At 42.5% G+C, this 17,594-nt stretch overlaps 1 protein-coding gene across 7 annotated transcripts in view; it reads right to left on the bottom strand.

The window, feature by feature from the left end:
* Nucleotides 1–9,038: 9,038 nt before the first annotated feature.
* Nucleotides 9,039–17,594, bottom strand: part of ZNF423 (zinc finger protein 423) — a 233,298-nt gene continuing 224,742 nt past the window's right edge. For all 7 annotated transcript variants that reach the window (XM_085234556.1, XM_085234555.1, XM_085234554.1 and 4 more), the window contains one exon: nucleotides 9,039–9,670. In XM_085234556.1, coding sequence (XP_085090682.1) covers nucleotides 9,641–9,670 — 30 coding nt within the window. In that variant the 3' untranslated portion in view covers nucleotides 9,039–9,640. The remainder of the gene's footprint in view (nucleotides 9,671–17,594) is intronic.

The raw sequence follows: 17,594 nt of genomic DNA, 5'->3' as shown, positions 1-17,594 counted from the left end.
CATCACCTGAAGACATCTGCATAGGGCATCTCTAGAGGAGGCTCCCATTACTAAACCTATGCAGAATAAGGAAGAATAAGGAGAAACTTGCATCCAGTTTGAAAGACATTAATGAGTCTCTCTTGGATACAAAATATTTGTTCAACACCCTTATGGACAAAGTAACACACAGTTGAGTGGGAAGCTCTGGCAAAATAGTATACACTAATAGGTTTCAGAAAAGGATCAACACGCAGCTCTGTAAAGGAGTCAGTTTTTCAGGTCCAGTTTGCAGTTCTGGTACTTTAACACGTCCATGTTGCTCTGAATATATAGTTTTCAGCACCTATTTCTGTTTGTTTCAGTGGAATTTCATATGCTGTGGCAGTATTCCAGATTCTTCACTGCTCTGTTCTCATTTTGTTTTCTATTCTCAATAACATTTTCCAAAAGAAAAAGTTAAAAAAAAAAAAAAAAAAGCCTTTGAGTTCTCCTCTCCCTTTCCTCCAGATTTCTCACACCAAAAACATTTATCTTTTTCCTCTTTCCCTAAGCTTGGTACATCATTGAGCTAATGATCCACAGTCAAGCTATCCAGTATTATTAAATTATCTAAGGCTCTGATCCTAGTGTGCCTCATACATGTGAACATTTAACTCCTTGAAGTCAAGGCAAACAGTTGTATACTGTTTATAGTTTATATTTATAGTGCAATACAAAAGATGCAAATTTCTGACAATTCCCAGAAAGCAAAGAAGATTGGTCTATTATTTGATGTAATGTATCAACAACTGGAATTACTCTGCTAAATGGAGAATGGAGGGCAGGGATGACTCTGTATTTCATCTGCGTTTTATTCTCTATCATAGTGCTAAAACATTCAGTAAGAGAATGGAAATTAACATTCCTGTCTGCTAATAAAATTGTATCTCATCCACCAGCAAATGTTGCTTTCCACCCAAGTGGGGTGCCAAGTACATTGGCTTCCTCTGTCTTATGTGCCTTCATCAAGCAATCATTTTGCATCCTGTTCAGTCATAGAACATATAGAAAAAAGGACTTCCTTTTCCTCCTCTGCCCAGTGTTGGACAGTCCTTCTCACGTCAGACCCAGAAACCCCATATTCTTCTGTGTAAGAGATTTTCTGATACCACACAGCTGCTTTACAAACCCTGCCAAAATTTAAGTCTGGTCACCCATGCAGATAACATTTCAGTAGATATGGGAAAGTTTGAGGGAGGGAAACACAGAAAATGCATAAAAAAAAGTTTTGGAATTCAAAAAAAATCCATCCCTTGTGAGGTCATGGATGAGAAAACCATACATGGAAAAGGCTATCACCACAACTCTGGACTTACCTGGTAACTGAATCAGCCTGTGCAAACCTACAACAGCCAGGATGTGGCTTTTGCTCAGCAGAGAGCCTCATGGCACTGCTTTGGACTTGGCCCTCCCTATGCCTGCACTTAAGCATGCTTTCAGCTTCAATGCTTTTTTTTTTTATTTAAACACAGCTGCTCTTGGCATTGTCAGAGATATTATCAGGGTAATTAGGGAGAGAGAGGCAAAACTAAGCAAGCTTGTACAGTGCCTCCACTGGTTCTAGGAGGGATTGCCCACCTTATTCTTTTTGTTTGTCCACTTCTTTTTCACTGCTTGTACATCAGACCTCATTCTGCTTTCAGTTTTCATTCTGCTTTCCAATCTTCCAGGTTTGAATAGTTTAGCATTAAGGACATACACTGTAATTAAAAGGCACCACGTATTTACCAGGGATTACATGAGTCTTGATCATCTTTCAAGCCATGAGAACCCTCATGAAGAAAAATGTTTCTGGGTCCTACTTTGGGAGAAACTCTTGTAGTTTCACATTAGCAATCCAAATTGTTTCTGCTACACGAGGCTAATGGAAGAACCTGACCGTTTTTTAGCACCATTATGAAAACATTAACTGAACTCACTTCCAGAACCTCCCTCTCTGTGGCAGGGTTGCACTGAGATATGTTGTGAATAAACAAGAAAAGGTACAGTAGAACCTATACCTTTTGCAAATAGCATGTATATTTTATAGCTGTCATGCTTAGTAGTCAATTTCTTGAGAAGCAATGCCTATAAATTGCAACTGGAAGAGTTGCATTTATTTATTGCACTGACTTCAACTGAGAAAAAAAAGTGCTCTGTCTCCCTCTCCTTTAAATTACAGAAGAGTCCAGCACCTCAGAGACACAGCTTTGGCTCTCACAGTTTGGAGGCTTGTTTGCTCACTCATTTATTGCTAGAGAAGGATCATGCTAGGGGCCTCAGTAACTCTTCCAGACACATGAAACGTAAGATTCAGATAAATAAACTAACATTTTATATTTTAGTTCAAAGGAGCATTTGAGTGAGTACTAAAAGATTTCAGGGCTAAAGATTTTATTTTATTTTTTGAAAGGCAGTGCCTCTTTCAGCAGAATTTCTCACCCATGGAGAAGATACTTGCAATCTTTTTGCTCCCCAGTCTGTTCTTCCTGAGGATATTGTCCGTGCTGAACATGAGGATATTGTCTGTGCTGAACATGTCTTTAAACAACAGTTCTCATGTAGGAACACTAGGAGAAGTGAAATATGAAAAACCAAAGTCCTTACATCCACCCGTAATTCAGATAAAACTCTGCAGTTCCTTCCTGCACTGCCTTTGCTGGAACAAGTTGACACCATTGCACTTCACATATGGAAAAAAAAAAAGTGAAAATACTTACATGACAGTTCTTTACCTAGGGTCTTTGACACCCTTACAGCCCTTCAAACTAGATGAAGGGGCATTTCTCACAGGGCAGCTTGCAAAATCCTCATGGACATGGCATAGAAATCCTAACAAATCAGGTAGGAGTGTCTGTGGGGTGAGTGATGGCTTCACTTGCAGCCTGCCCTGAGAGTCAGCTCAGCTCACTGCTGCATCGAAAAACCAACCCAACCCCTCCTCCTCCCCAAAATAAAATAAAAGTTTTGTTTAGCAATACAGAGAGCTCCAAGCAGACTCTCAGCGTGGCTCATGGCCACGAGCGAGCACTGCCTCGTGCTTTGCTCGGCCCCGAGCAGCCTGAGGGCTTCTCCTCAGGGCCGCGGGCCAGGTCATCGGTGCCGCATGGTGCAGCGGCCGCCTGCCGCGGGGACGCAGATGGCCGGGGACAGCAGGAGGAGGGGACAGCAGGAGAGCAGCGGGGCGGCACGTCACCGGCTCGGGAGGCAGCGAGCAACCAGGACAGACAAAGCTGCCGGAGCCACGCGGCGCTGCGGACCTGCGCGCCCCTTCGCTGGGAGCTCCTGGCTACAGGCCTGCTCCCTGCCTGTGCCCAGAGGGACTGGGACCCCTGCATGAGAGCCCCTCTGCCCCGGCACTCACAGAACATAGGGGAACGTTTTAGTGATTTTCCTCAGAAAAAAGCATTCTGACACAGTCAAATCGCGGCTCGTTATTAAGGCAGTGAAGATTGTTAGTAGTCTTGGGAGTGATGCAGTCATTACCTCATCTTTCTCTTGGAACGCTTAATGTTGTCCCTTTGGATACTTCATCTAGAGAGGCAGTCTTTTTCCTTCACCCTTGCACCTCACCTGCTAAGCTTCAAGAAATACCAATTATTCACAGATAATGCAGCATAGGAAGTTTTGCACAAACTTCTTTACGGTGAAGGTGACGGAGCACTGGAACAGGCTGCCCAGGGAGGTTGTGGAGTCTCCTTCTCTGGAGATATTCAAGTCTCGCCTGGACGCCTACCTGTGCGACCTGCTGTAGGGAACCTGCTTTGGCAGGGGGGTTGGTCTCGATGATCTCTAGAGGTCCCTTCCAACCCCTACAATTCTGTGATACAATTCTGTGAAATAGATAAAAGACAAGCAGTGGCTGCCATTTGCCAAAAGGGTATCTTAAAGAGATGAGAGTCATAGCAATTTTATAGATATAAGTGAAAGTAAAAAACAAACAACTTCTCGAGAGGCAAAAGGGGGAAGAGACAAAGTGATGAGGAATAAGCAATGCTGCCATCAGCTCTGATGTTCTCCTGTCCGAGACCCTCCTGGAGCAGTGCAGTACAGGATCTCCTCCAACCCCCCAGCGCTGCTCCAGCCTCAGACTTCTTGAGACCATGCATATGAATTGTGCTGCAAATGTAGAGCTTCCTCTACTAGCGCAAGCTGCGAATATAAGACTTCCATTGGACAAGAAGGAAATCGCACTCACATGTTTGGGAGTTTTATAAAGGTGGCTCCCCAAAACAAAAATCCCTTGCACCTTGCTAGGCAAAGGAGGAGGAGAAGGATGGGGGAAAAAGATTTGGTTTGATCTGAAGAGTAAGGCTGTATATTTAGCATGAGATTCTGTGAGCACTGGAGCTGCCTTCCTATGGATAGATGAGGTCTAATGCCTTGAGACTACTGTGCAGCAAGGGAGGAACACCACCTGAAGTCCAACAGCTGCTGCAGCTCCTTTCACATAGCTTTCTAGGATCACGTATGTCTGTTGTTCTCACAGGTTTTCTTCTGTGATGGCACTTACTAAGTGTTCCTCTTGCTTTGGCTAAGTAATATCAGAAAGCTGTAGGAATACAGTACCCACAAGACCACCACATCTCTCTCAAACACAGCTACAACTGGTGAGTTGTTCTGTGGTGGTTGAGAAGGAATTGCACAAACTCTCTACTTTAGGATGTGGGCCAAGATGTGAATACTGCTTACTCAGAGCAGGGAAAGAACCTTCACTGCCTGTGCCAGAGAGTGACTTACACATGCTAAAAGCCTGATAAACACACGCACCAGAAAACGGTCTGCTCTTAGACAGTGGGTTGGTCAGAATGAGATGCACATTTGGGACACTGGGACACACAGATTCACTTCAGTGGAAACAGCTCCTAGGGGGTGGATTTTTCAGTAACACCTGTGGTGAGCAGCAAGTTTGTTGAAAGGGCAGCCCTTTGCCTCTATCAAGCCTCAGGTTTTCTGCTGCTTTCCCACCAGTTCCCTCATCCACCACCCCAGGACTGAAGACATGGAGGACTCAGGATGGGGTATTTTCTACTCAGGTCATTTTTCCTTCATATTTCCTCTGAGCTCAGTGGGCTGACCTTTCCCTGTCCTTTCAAAGATGCTCCAACATGAAATGACCCATCACTTCCTCCCTCAGATGTTTCCCAAACTTCTTTTATTATCCCTTCTTCTGGGAGCAATGGACTTGCTTTTTCCAAAACTCTACAACACCTGACAAAAAGCTGTGATCCCTGTGGCAAAGGTGATCAACTATGAACAGATCCAGTGTGAGAAAATCTGCTTTTATGTTTGATTGGCCAACAGATGAGTACCTACAGATGCATTGAAAACGAAATACAAATATGCAACAGAGACTACATAGGTGCTGAGATCAGTGCTTTTTGGATATGTGGGTACGCAGCGAAGCTAAATGGAAAGATCACTCAATGTATAACAGCTAGTATACTAGACTGCTGCAAATACAAGTCTGCTATTAATCCATTTCATATTATATTTCAGGATTTGCCTCAGCTTTTAAAGTCTTAAACTGTACAATTTTTAACACATTTAAAACTTTCATTGCTACCAACATTTCACTGGTCCTAACACTACTCAGATCATAAAGTGACTCTGCCTAAAGTCCTAAGTTGCCTCTTGCCTAAATTCTGCAGCAAGAATTCCAGGAGTTGTGGCTTGCACTTACCTGCGAATCATTTGCACCACCTGGGCTTTGAACAGCTGGTCCCAGCCTGCATCTGCAACACTGCTGCACAGAAGCCGATCTCCAGCACAGAAGCTGTGAGTAACACGGATAGGGAGGGAGAAGTTGTGGGATTACTGAGTCTCTCCATCACATTTTTGATGTGTTGTAGCTGTTGAAATACAGGTGCATTTGGATCCAATATATCTGACTGTTTTCCAAATGCCTTTTGTAGCACTTCTTGGCTGCTAAGAAAAAAAGGGGAAAAACCTTAAATGTACTAGAAGCTGTGATATTATCTTTCTCCACCTGCACAGTTAGGATCTGTTTTCCCTAGGAGCTTTTAACTGATACAGGAACTATATACTACACTGGCAAAGCACTCCCTGGTGTGACTGCAGCTATGCCAGCAAAGCTGTGTTTTGTACCAGCACAGGGCTGTGCTACCCCCACTCCCAAGTGGGACACAATGGCACAGAAAAAGCAGCCACACAAGACCACCAGACAAAGGCCCAGCATTGCACTACAGAGCTGTCAGCTGCAGCTTGGCTGGGTGCAGCCCCACCTAGGGAAGCTCAGCCCTCACAAAAAAGGGTCAGACAGCAATGCTGCACTCGGGCACAGGCTGTGAACATGCACCTCTGGGAGCTGCAGATGCCCAGTGCATCACAGATGCAGCTCTCTGGTAAAGAAGCAGACAGCTCTCCTTCTGCTTCCTTGCAGCAGCATTCTTCCCCACACCCACAATCAGATCTTCTTTAGCCCATTAAAAAGCAAGTATCAAGACAGCAGCATCCCTCATCACAGAGTGCGCTGGAGTTATGATGACTTTTTATGTGTGCCCGGTTATATCCAAAAATCCCACAAACCAATCTCAGGAGATTCACGCTATATGTCCCCAGACTTGGTAAATAGTATCTTTTAAAAAAATCCAAAAGCAACATTTGTCCTTTACTATTCAAACAGCATCCAAGTACTGTAAGATACAGAGCCCTTGCAAAAGAGGACTACAGCTCAGTTTTTTTCCAGTTTCATGGGTGCAGTCCAGCTCCTGTCTCCGGTCTCACTTGTGCTGCCCACCATGAAGTTCTTATACTGCAGAGAAGACAAAGGAGGGCCACAGCCCCCCAGGCTTGAACTTTTTAATGCTAGGGTAGAAAACAAACTATTCCTCCCCTCTACCTCTGCTCTTCTTCATTCGTGAGCTGGGGAGGATTCCAGGCAGATGCAACACGCAGCATAGACACACACCGGCTTAGCATCACCAGGCTGAGCTCAGGCCCCAGCACACTGGCCCTATGCCCACCTTCCCAGTCAGGTGGAAAAAATTACACAGCTCAGAGTAGGATCCTCACATGAGGGCATCTCCATCTCAGCACAGTGAATATACACCTAGTTATAGGTTATCAGCAGGGAGATGCTGAGACAAAGACACGTGCTTCAGCACAACACTAGTAAAGCAGCTTTCAGAGTTGCATGAAAACATCACTTCACCCTTGGGATTCGCAGCACAGAATCCTTTCCTGAACATTCAAACCCAAATCTAACTTTTCATTTCTGAAGCACTGCCCAGAAGCAATCAAGTATCATTCCAAACCCAGCATCAGGCAAAGAGCCTCCCTTTTCGGTATCCCTGTTGTGAGAACCTCTGCCCAGAAATGCTGCCTTGCTTTTACCACAGAGGGAAAGATGGCACAAACTGTTACCAGAGCAGCTGACGTATATTCCCCGGATAGTTTTTTCTTACCAGAGTATGACTATGAGCCTGTACTACAGGACACTTCAATTTCATCTTAAACACCTTAAAATGTTGCCTTTGAGTTAGAAGTATGCATACATTATGAATGAGAACTGCTGATTTCATTATCTAATTTTTTTTTTTTTTTTTTTAGCAAATAAGCATTTGCGCAGTGTCCTATGGAGAAATAATCAAGTAGAATTTTTTTTTTTTTTAATAAACGGATCATTTTAGTAAAATGATTTTGTTGCATAAACAACATCAACAGCTAAGGATTATCTAGATGAAAACAGAACTGTCCTCTTTGAAATTAAGAAATGTCATTTCCACTTTTGTTATAGTAGGGCTCAAATTTCTGAATCACAAAAACAAAATGTCAAATCCAAACTCTTTCTGAATGTCCATGCAATACTGTTTTAGCAGAATAACTGGCAGATTAGGAAGTGAACTTATCCTTTGCCCCAAATGGGACACTGCATCATTCTTAAAAGAAAGTTGAAACTTTTCTCAAGCAAAAATTTGCACCTGCTCCGGTGCTTCCTACCAGAGGGATAATCCTCTCTTGGTCATGTCTGGTAGCCCTCCCATCTGTGCATAGTGTTCCACTGACATGCTGGAACTATGTTTGTGCAACACAGATACCAACATCAGCAGAAATCTATCCACTGAAAACATCTGCAGTGTCAACAAGCTGTGCCCCTGCACTTGTTAACACTCTTACTGCAAAAAGCGATGTGGGCACAATGCTTCCTTGAAAACATTTTGAACAAAATATCACATACATGCTCCAGGCACAGACACAATACAATGACAACAACCAGCAGTGCTTGCTCTAGGTCAACACAGATCTGAAATGCTCTAAATGCACATGTTGCTATGCTGCAGTTCTGCAAATCCTTGTACATCATGGAAACGGGTAACCACATTCATTTCAGCTGTCACAACTGCTGAACATTTTCCACAACAATTACGGTTCATTCAGGTAGGAGATGCTATAACTACATCTCACTAACTTTTCAAAGATGTTCACAGTCCTTAAAATGACTATTTCACTGACTGGAGACCTAACTTACCTCATTACCATATGCTGTGTTTAAAAAGAAAGAAAAAAGCCTGCTAATATATTAGACTGTACAATGGCAATTCAAAGCACCAGACGTATGGCAGTCACACAGAGATACAATACCTGTGGGCCTAGAAATCCATGTGATTGAAATACACTGTCTCAAATCAAGAGACCTGATCCAGTATTTGCACATTTCTATACAAACCGGAAAGCTAATTTTTGTATTGAAACAAAGAAACACAGAGGTAGGTTCAAGGCACCTACAGACCAATATCCCTCCATTCTTGCTGATTTAAGGTTAAGAATACTCACAAGTTAGTAACTCCTTTTGGTGCCCAGATCTGTAAGAGATGTTCTTACCTCAGTCTGAGAAGTGCAGCGCATCCTGGAGAGAACACCAGGCACAAGAGCAGGGCTTCTGCTTTTCTTCCAGTCTTCCTTCCTCATGGGGTGCAGAACTCTGTTGCTGGGTGAGCCACTGGTTTGTACAATTTACAAGTGAGCCAGCAGTGGTGACACGTGGCACAGACTGACAGACAGACCAACTCCAACACTAAGCTCATGTATTCCCTTTATTGAACTGTACTAGTTATTGCAATCAGATAAGTCACATTTATAAAGCAGACCATCCAGTTGCACTGAAACCGATTATATTCATTACATAGTTTTAATCACTGTCCGGTGAACTGGCAAATCCAATCAAAGCATTAGTCTTTAATTAAAAAAAGAAAAAGAAATATTCAGACAATAGCCAAGCAATCACATCACAATGCACAGTTACCTAAAATTGCAATTAAAAAGCAGCTTAAAAAAAAAACACATCTAATTTTTAACTATCAATATAATACAAGAAGCAACAAAGGGCAACAGCATCAAAGCAGATTTAGCTAACACTATAAATTCAGTCAGAAGCAGAAGCTCTAAAGTACACTAGCTGAAGCAGGACAATAAAAAATACTGAGCATGGAATACTTTTAATCTCTTCCATTAATATTCATTTCCAGCTGCTTATAATAGCAGCGCCTCATGGCCAAATCATTAGAGTTTTACATCTGGGTTGCAAATGACACTTTGATTGGATGTAATGTTCAAATGGTCCTCCCCACTGTGCCACCGTCAAGTCTTCTGCAGAGAGGTGTCCTGTAGTGCCAGTGGCTCACTGTGCGTGCTGGCTCAATGTGTGGTTCTGGAAAGACGAAAAAAGGAGACATGCATGAGGGGCAGAATAATAGAAAGCATGCCCATACCCTCCTACTCAGTGCCATTTATGCAGAGCTCAACATAAAAGCTTCTCAATTATTACAAAACAAAATACTTACGAGTACTTTTTCTTTACTGTAACAGCCGCCAATATGACACATTTGCTTTGTTCTGATAGATCTGTTAATACTGGCATGAACTTAAACAAAAAATTCTACAAGCCAAGTACAGCCATGAGGGCTTCTTTCTTTTTTTCCCCCCTTCAATACATATAAAGAAAGTGGTAACACTTCATGGGCAAAATATGCCTGTAGGGATTCCCTTAAGAGTAACCATTAAGAAAAAAGTGAATCACTGTGGGAGCCCGAGCCATATTTTACTCTTTTATTATCACTAGTAATGGGTGCAAGTGCTGGCAGAGAGAGACACCAGATTGTGACACATACTCCTCAGTCCAAGAAATACTTCAGCAAGAACAGCTGAACCACCAATTCAGGCAACAGGAACATTAATCCCCAGCAGAAAGAAGACTGGATATGTAACCCAGAAGGTAAATCTCTTTAAGAACAGACCTTGCCCTACACATTTCTTTCAGAGTCTTTTTTTGTTCCTTTTCGGGTGGATCTCTAATAGCCTTGTGTCACCACAGAATCTCTCATCAGAGCATGCTGACCTGTCTTGCCACTTTGTGCTGGAGCCAATAAATAGCAAAGCCAACCTTGGAAGCACATTTTCAGAGCGGTACTGATTCACCTACATTTTGCATGCTGACAAAACCCCAGTCCTTCACATAAGCACAGCTTCATTTGTATGATTATTCAACTGCTGGAGCAACTGGAGAGGAGCTTCATGGTGAGCTTTTGTTGGACTGGGTCCCCAAGCATTCACAAATATAAAAATTCATGTGCATTATTTCAAACTTATGCAACTTCACTGGTTTCCATCTGCCTAATAACAGAGCTGGGAAAGTCCGTCAGCTTGAATAATATGTTTTTAAACATGAAATGAATTTTGAATCCAATTATTTATTTACAACAACAGTGCTTTAAAATAAAGTAAGATACTTTAACTTTTAATAAATCATCTGGCTCTTCTAAATTATCCACAGTTACATCTCAATCAGGAAAGAAAAACGATCCTCCACTTAATCCAGAAATGACATCTCCCTAATGAAAAGCATCTGTGGAAGGAGCTAGAGGGCAGCCTGCAATGCTTGGGTGTGCAGGCAGCAGTGACCCCATTTGCAGTCAGAATTTCTGGACTGTGCACTCCCAAAAGCTGACCACCAGGTGTCAGAAGTGCTGCTGACTTTATACATCATGACAAAAGTTACCTGTGATATCGTACAGATGGGCTGAGAGAAAACTGCACAATAGCAGTCAGGCTTTAACGTGACAAAAGGTTAGAGAGAAGGCAGAAGAATTATAGCTGGAGCACACTCAGAAGGATCCCTTGTGAAATTAAATGACAATCAACTGATGAAGAGAGTAAGATAGCTGTACCTTGTTTAGCATAACATCAGCCCTGTGAACACAGCCCCAGCTAGTGATGCTAGTATTTCAGAATCAAAAAACAGAAGTACTGTCCAAAGACCCGGAAAGCCTATCAAGGGATAGCATTATATCTGAATAACATCTACTGAAGTGATAGCTGAAATGGCTTTGCTTCTAGACAATTTATCATTACCAAACATAATATCCAATGGCTTTTTATTCTGTTGTACACACAGATTTTCCTAGCTTTAAAGAGGAACAACCTTTGCACTGATAAAGCTGTTTTGAGATCAAGTAACAAGTGGGGATGAATGGAACCCTACAGACATCACCACAGCACCAACAAGAAGCTTGTCCACTAAACATAACCAGAGAAACATTTACAAACACTAAAAATTACACAAGGTGCACTGTGCTCAGACTGAGCATTTTAACAATGGGCATTTCTAGTGCACTTCATTACAGTTCTATTTTTAGTTCCTCCTGAATATCAATAAAAACAGAATGAAACATTTACCATTTTCCAATCGAAAGAAGGCTACGCACAGTAGACAAATCCATACTTATTTAGGCAGTGTCATTTAAAAGATAATGCATGATCAGCACTAGACGCATGACGCACAGTCTACAGTCAGGGAGCATGATTTCAAACTTGTGTGGCTGCTGCATTGATTATACCAGGCAGGTCAATAAAGGAATGGTATGTGGCTCTTAATCTGATAATGAAGCTTTCATTGTGAGCCCTCCCTCCTCAAACATAGGTTAATAATATGTTCTGAACATTCCTAAGGCAACCAGTACACTGTTTTTGTGAACAGAATTTACACAAAGTAACAACAGATTATACTCAAATCCTGCAGCTATTCAGAGCTGAGTCAGTTAGGAGCTGAGAAACTAGGCATGCTATAGAGCCATCAGTGTAAAGCGAATAAAACACACATACTCCATATGCAGACTGTGATTTTGTTTTACTATCTTGGGAATGGATCATTTATTCCCTTTGCAAGCATTATTGGCAATCAATATGCCGACTAGTCCCAGGACCAAGCAGTTAATAAATAGAGCCACATCTTACAACATTTTCACAAATGTATCTAGGAATAAAAGAGTCTGAGCATGCAGAATCCTCCCTGTCTGTCTGGGAGCAGATCCTGCACAACCCAATCTGGGAGCCCACACAAACCCACCAGTCCTGCCCACCCCAGGGCTTATGAGCACCCAATGACCTGCATGGGCAACTGCCTCACACCACTGCCGAGTTCAGAAGATTTCCAAAAGCCTGCCCATATCCTCTGCACTCAGCACAGGTTTCTCACAATTGGAAATGTGTTTCAGACCACACAAACAGGCCTCCCCAAAAAGTCTGTCAACCCCTGTGTTTCCTACCGCAAGTTGCCATCACATCACATCTTCTTGCTTTACTCACTCTGCACAGTGTGCATGGAGCTTCCTGGAACCACACTTTGCAGATGTCAGAAAGTGTCCAAGTTCAACGCTTATGTCTCTTTTCCCACGTGTTCTTTGCATGTTTAACCCATGCACTGCATCCTTACAAAACAACTTTAACACCGGGCATCTCTATGCATGCCCACTAACAAATTGCCCCTGCTGACCTTGATTTCAGACCAATTATAAAAATGTAATTCTGGCAGTCAGAACATGACAGGCCCTTGCAGAAATAGCTTACCCCTCTGCTACAGAGAGCTATGCCAGGATGAAACCTAGAAGTCCAGGAGAGACCAAGCATCTTGAACGTGCCACGGGAATGCTTCCACCCACGTAGCCTTCCGTTGACTCATCACCAAACTTCCCACCCCTTCTCAACAGGAGGGCAGGCAGGCGAGCGGGAAGCAGCTCTCATATGACTTGTCAATTCCAGAGTTTATATTTAAAATAAATAAATATATTTCTTAATGGTGATTTCCAAAGGAAAATACAGCAGCCACAAAAACGAGGGCTCTCCAGACATGCTTACACATGTATTTGCACATCCACATGGTACACATTTGGGGCTGGCAGGAGGCAGGACATAATTTGGAAGCAGAGCATTAAAAATGGCTCTTTTCAGCTCCTGTTAGGTCCCCAGGTTTACGCATGGCTCACAGCTGATACCCCACAGAATACATCATTCTGAGACATTACTGCAGCTGGAAAATTCTATAGCAGCACTAAGTCACCTGTCAAGATCAAGTAAGTCACAGCTTATTTATAGGGCAAGGTTGGAAATTTTTCTTTTTTTTTTTTTTTCTTTTCTTAATAATCACGCAAAATGGATAGCAATTCTGATAGCCAGATCAGGTGGAAAAATGCAACCATCCTGAGCCCCAGGGCTGTCTCAGTGTTTAAGTGGAATTTTCTACTTGCTGCACAATCCCCAGATGAACCATTTGCAGAAGTATCTGTGACCAAGGAACTGGGCAAGAGGTTTTGCAGGAAATAAAAAGATTTCAAAGAATGGTTGGTTACTGTCCCTGTATGCACTGATTGCTCTCCACATCTTCCCTGGGGACACCCCCTGCCTGCCCTTTGGATATGGATCAAGCCATTTGTGCAGGACATCTACAATGAATAGTTCTTTTTCTATGTGCATTATTATGAAAACACTAGTATGACATTCTCCATTTTCAGAGCGCTATGTCAAGAAGAAAAGCATTGGTCTTGAAAGATGATCACTTACAGCAGTTAAAGGAACTCTTACAAGCCACATAGAGATTGAGAGAAAACACACAGAGAGAAAAGCAGCACATGACAGAGCCAAGTTCCAAGCCATGCAGTCAAGCTGGGAGTCTCCCACACTGCAGCAAAATTCCCTGCCAACAATTCACAGGTGTACTTCATAGGAGCAGGTGAAAAAAATAAAATGCAACTGTGAGGGGGGAGAGAGGGTGATAATGGTTTGAGGCCATAATACATCCAGTCTACAGCGCCACTGTGTATGTGTTACATATTTAGGTGGTACAATTCTGAAATGGCTGGTGTGGAACATCTATGCATGTGTGCATATATACATAAAAGACCATGTTATACAGGAATTAAGAAATGGCACAACAGGGCTGGTGATGCCCTCAAATGAAATTCATAAGCCTTCTACAGTTTTACATAGAGGCCGAGGCTGAGATTAAAGGTTGTAAAACTACTCTCTCTCATTCCAAATAACATTAAAACGAACAGAAACCATTCTCAAAATCATTTCAACAGGAATTATGGAGACAGAACATGTATGTGACAAACAGCCAACACGAAACTGAATTGGTGATCAGCACATGGTGTGACCCATGACCATGAGTGTGTTGGGTACCAGGGAGCAGTTGCTCCATAAGGGAGACACTATGTCCACGGCTGCCCCATGCTTGTGCAAGTTGCTCTGGCACTGCAAATCACCTAGATTGGAAGCATCGACTCCAACAGTGCCATGTGAACACAGCTGCCTGGTTTCACAGTGGTTGGCTGTTCCTATTCACTGCATTTTCTATAAGGTGAAGAGTCCTCCAGCAAGGGGCAAAAGCCGCAGCAGTCCATCTGCCCAGCAGGGCTGGGGCATTCAAGAGAAGTGATCCCTCCATATAACATTAATACAAACATCTTCAAGACAAAAAACTAAACCCCAATTTCAGACACTGGCTTGGGGACAAAGTTCAAATCTCACATTCGAACACAAATGTAAAAAAGAGACAAAAAAACCTCCCAAGAGCTACGAACAGAAGTCAGTGCCTAAATATTTACAAAATACCATCTGCAACATTCTTTTTTTAAAAGTTGTTTTGCACCATTTGAATTCGAAATGGTCCAAAAAGCTCTCAGACATTATTCTTCACAGATGTACTCACTCTAAGAGCAGTCTATAAACATCAAAATCTTTGTGTCTTGACTTTATGAAGAGATTACTTTAGGCAGAGGACACAGGACAAGCCTTGCTTTAGCCAATGAAGATTATGCTCTCTCTGGAAAGCAGTGAGCCTTAAATTGGTGCCGCTCTAATCCTAAACTGGAGAGGAATTCAGGGGATGCCATGACCCAGAAGAGCAAGAGGAAAAAAGCTAAGTAGAAGAAAATAAGAAATAGCACAGTAAGAAGGAGAGGAATACAAAAAGGAGAGAAAGGAGAGAGAAGGAGAGCAAGCTTGATTTACAGGAAAAAAATGATTTATTTTTATTTTCAATTTTTGGTCATTACTCTGCCATCAGACTAAAGAAAAATCACCTTTGCACTCCCTTGCAGTTCATATGTGCTTATTTTTAGAACTGTTTGACAATTATCCAAGGGTCTAAGACTAACAGATGGCTTGTCTTAAAGCCTCATATGTTCACTAGTTTGCACTTCTGACAAACAGTAAATGTACTCAAGAGTGTGCCATAAACAGGGCTGAATGAATACTCAGAACACGATTTAGTTAATACACTTCATTAGAACCGATAGGGGTAACCAATGTTTCCCATAAAACCAAGTGTTAATTCCCCTTCCAGTTGTTTCAGGTAACTCTTACCCGGTGACATTTATATGTTTAGATCTTACTTTCAGGAAATACAACATCACTTCTTCCCTTTCCCCTGATACTTCACCCACCACATAAAATGCTTGTAACAACTCAACTCCAAGTTATCATGGTACTCAATAAAAAAAATTGTCAGGCAAGACAGGTTCACATGTTCCTTCTTTATCTGAAGAATCCCTTGAAATTGAGGTAGTGACAAACGAAAGGTGGCACATCCTTTGTGAAAGGAGAAGTCTGCCTGTGCTCCTGCCTCCTTCACATCTCTCAGCATCTGATAACTTGCCATACACTAGTCAGTCCCAGCATTAGCACACTTTTAGCTGGCACATCAACAAATGCAATTAGGAAGCTGTCCTTTACAGTGCATTGAACAACAACAACAAAAAAAATCACTTCAAGTGTGCAAGAAAATACATCTGGAGGTTTAGTGCCTCTGAAAGCTAGGCTGGCTGTTTCAGACAAGGAGATGTGCACCCCTGTCACCGATGTTGCACACACTTTGCTGAGCACCTCGGCCACACAGAGAGCTTTGTCTGAAGTCAGTAGGTTCAGAACTCACAGAATATTTACATGGAAAAAAGCCGATCCACACATGACCAACTAAACACTGTTGGCTTTTAAAAAAAAAAACAAAAAACAAAAAAACTCTTTTCCTAGTGCTTGCATTTCCCTATATTGAAATGCAACTACCCGAGCATTGTTCTTTACAAATCACACACACACACTTGAGCACCACCCCCCAACCCTCGCCTGTCTTTGTTCTGCATACATGGGTCTGTGTGCTTGGCTGCCGTGCTGGACAGTCTGAACAATTTGCCATTCTGTCTCCATACTGACATTGCTTTTGTTAATTCTAGCATTTTCTTGAATTTGGATATGCATTTCCATGCTACTCTGAGTTTGAAACATTACCTTTTAATACAAATACCTTTCTTACGGTTATTTTCCCCAGTGCCAAGCTTTTCTTGCACTAGCTAAGGATTTTTTGGATGATTTATGAATTTAATTTCTCTTCTAATTCAGGTTGCACAGTCCTAATTGGACTCTGACAATGTGTTTCCCCTTTCCACATGAGACTAATAATTCTGTACCGTCAGTCTTCCTGACCTGACATCTCTTTGTATTCTCTAAAAACTCAGAATAAAACAAGGTGATCCTATTACAAGTGGACTACAAATACTAGTTTAAGCCTGGCACAGCATCTCATATTCGATTAAATATCTCACCAGAACATCTATATGCTTCTTTCACAAACATGGGATAAAATGCTGGAGTACAAAAGCAAACTGAAGCCTTTGGGAAAATTTCCTTACCATGGCACTTTGGAAATAAAAACCACAGGAGGATATATTATTAAGAAACACGCAGAGACTTCTGTTAGAGAAACTCACTGTAAACACACTCTGATTCACTGAGGCACCCAATGAAACAAGGGAGCTAATAATACCTGTCCCATGGGACCACATGCTCCTGAGAATTTTACTCAGAAATGCAAATGCATCAGATCCATGTGGCTTGAAGCTTGCAGTATGCGACACACAGGATCAAAATAAGTGGAGGGAAGAACCATATACTACTTAATGTAAAGTGGGGGGGGCAGATTTAATTACTGTTGTCAGAAGTCTGTGAAAACAGTCCTTTTAGGATTCCTATGCTCCTTCCACAGTCTCAGCATTTCTCCCTGGTGAATCCCCATTTCTGCTGACCCTGACAGGAGACTTGCTCAGAGGATGTCCACACGCTGCCCAGCAATGCCCCAGTGCCTCAGCTTGGGCAATGGAAGCTCTGTTCCACTGATCCCACCCCACGGCTGGCACCCACCTGGCAGGCAGTGGCACCTCGTGCTCTGCCTGAGTCTAAAGAAACTTCCACCACTGTGCTAACAAAAGCAAACACGTGCCAGTGCTGACATGACTTCATCCTTT

This window comes from Meleagris gallopavo, chromosome 13 (assembly GCF_905368555.1).
Source record: "Meleagris gallopavo chromosome 13, MGAL_WU_HG_1.1, whole genome shotgun sequence".
NCBI classification, from domain to species: domain Eukaryota; kingdom Metazoa; phylum Chordata; class Aves; order Galliformes; family Phasianidae; genus Meleagris; species Meleagris gallopavo.
The sequence above is the reverse complement of the archived record's forward strand: the minus strand, read 5'-3'. Positions and strand labels throughout refer to the sequence as shown.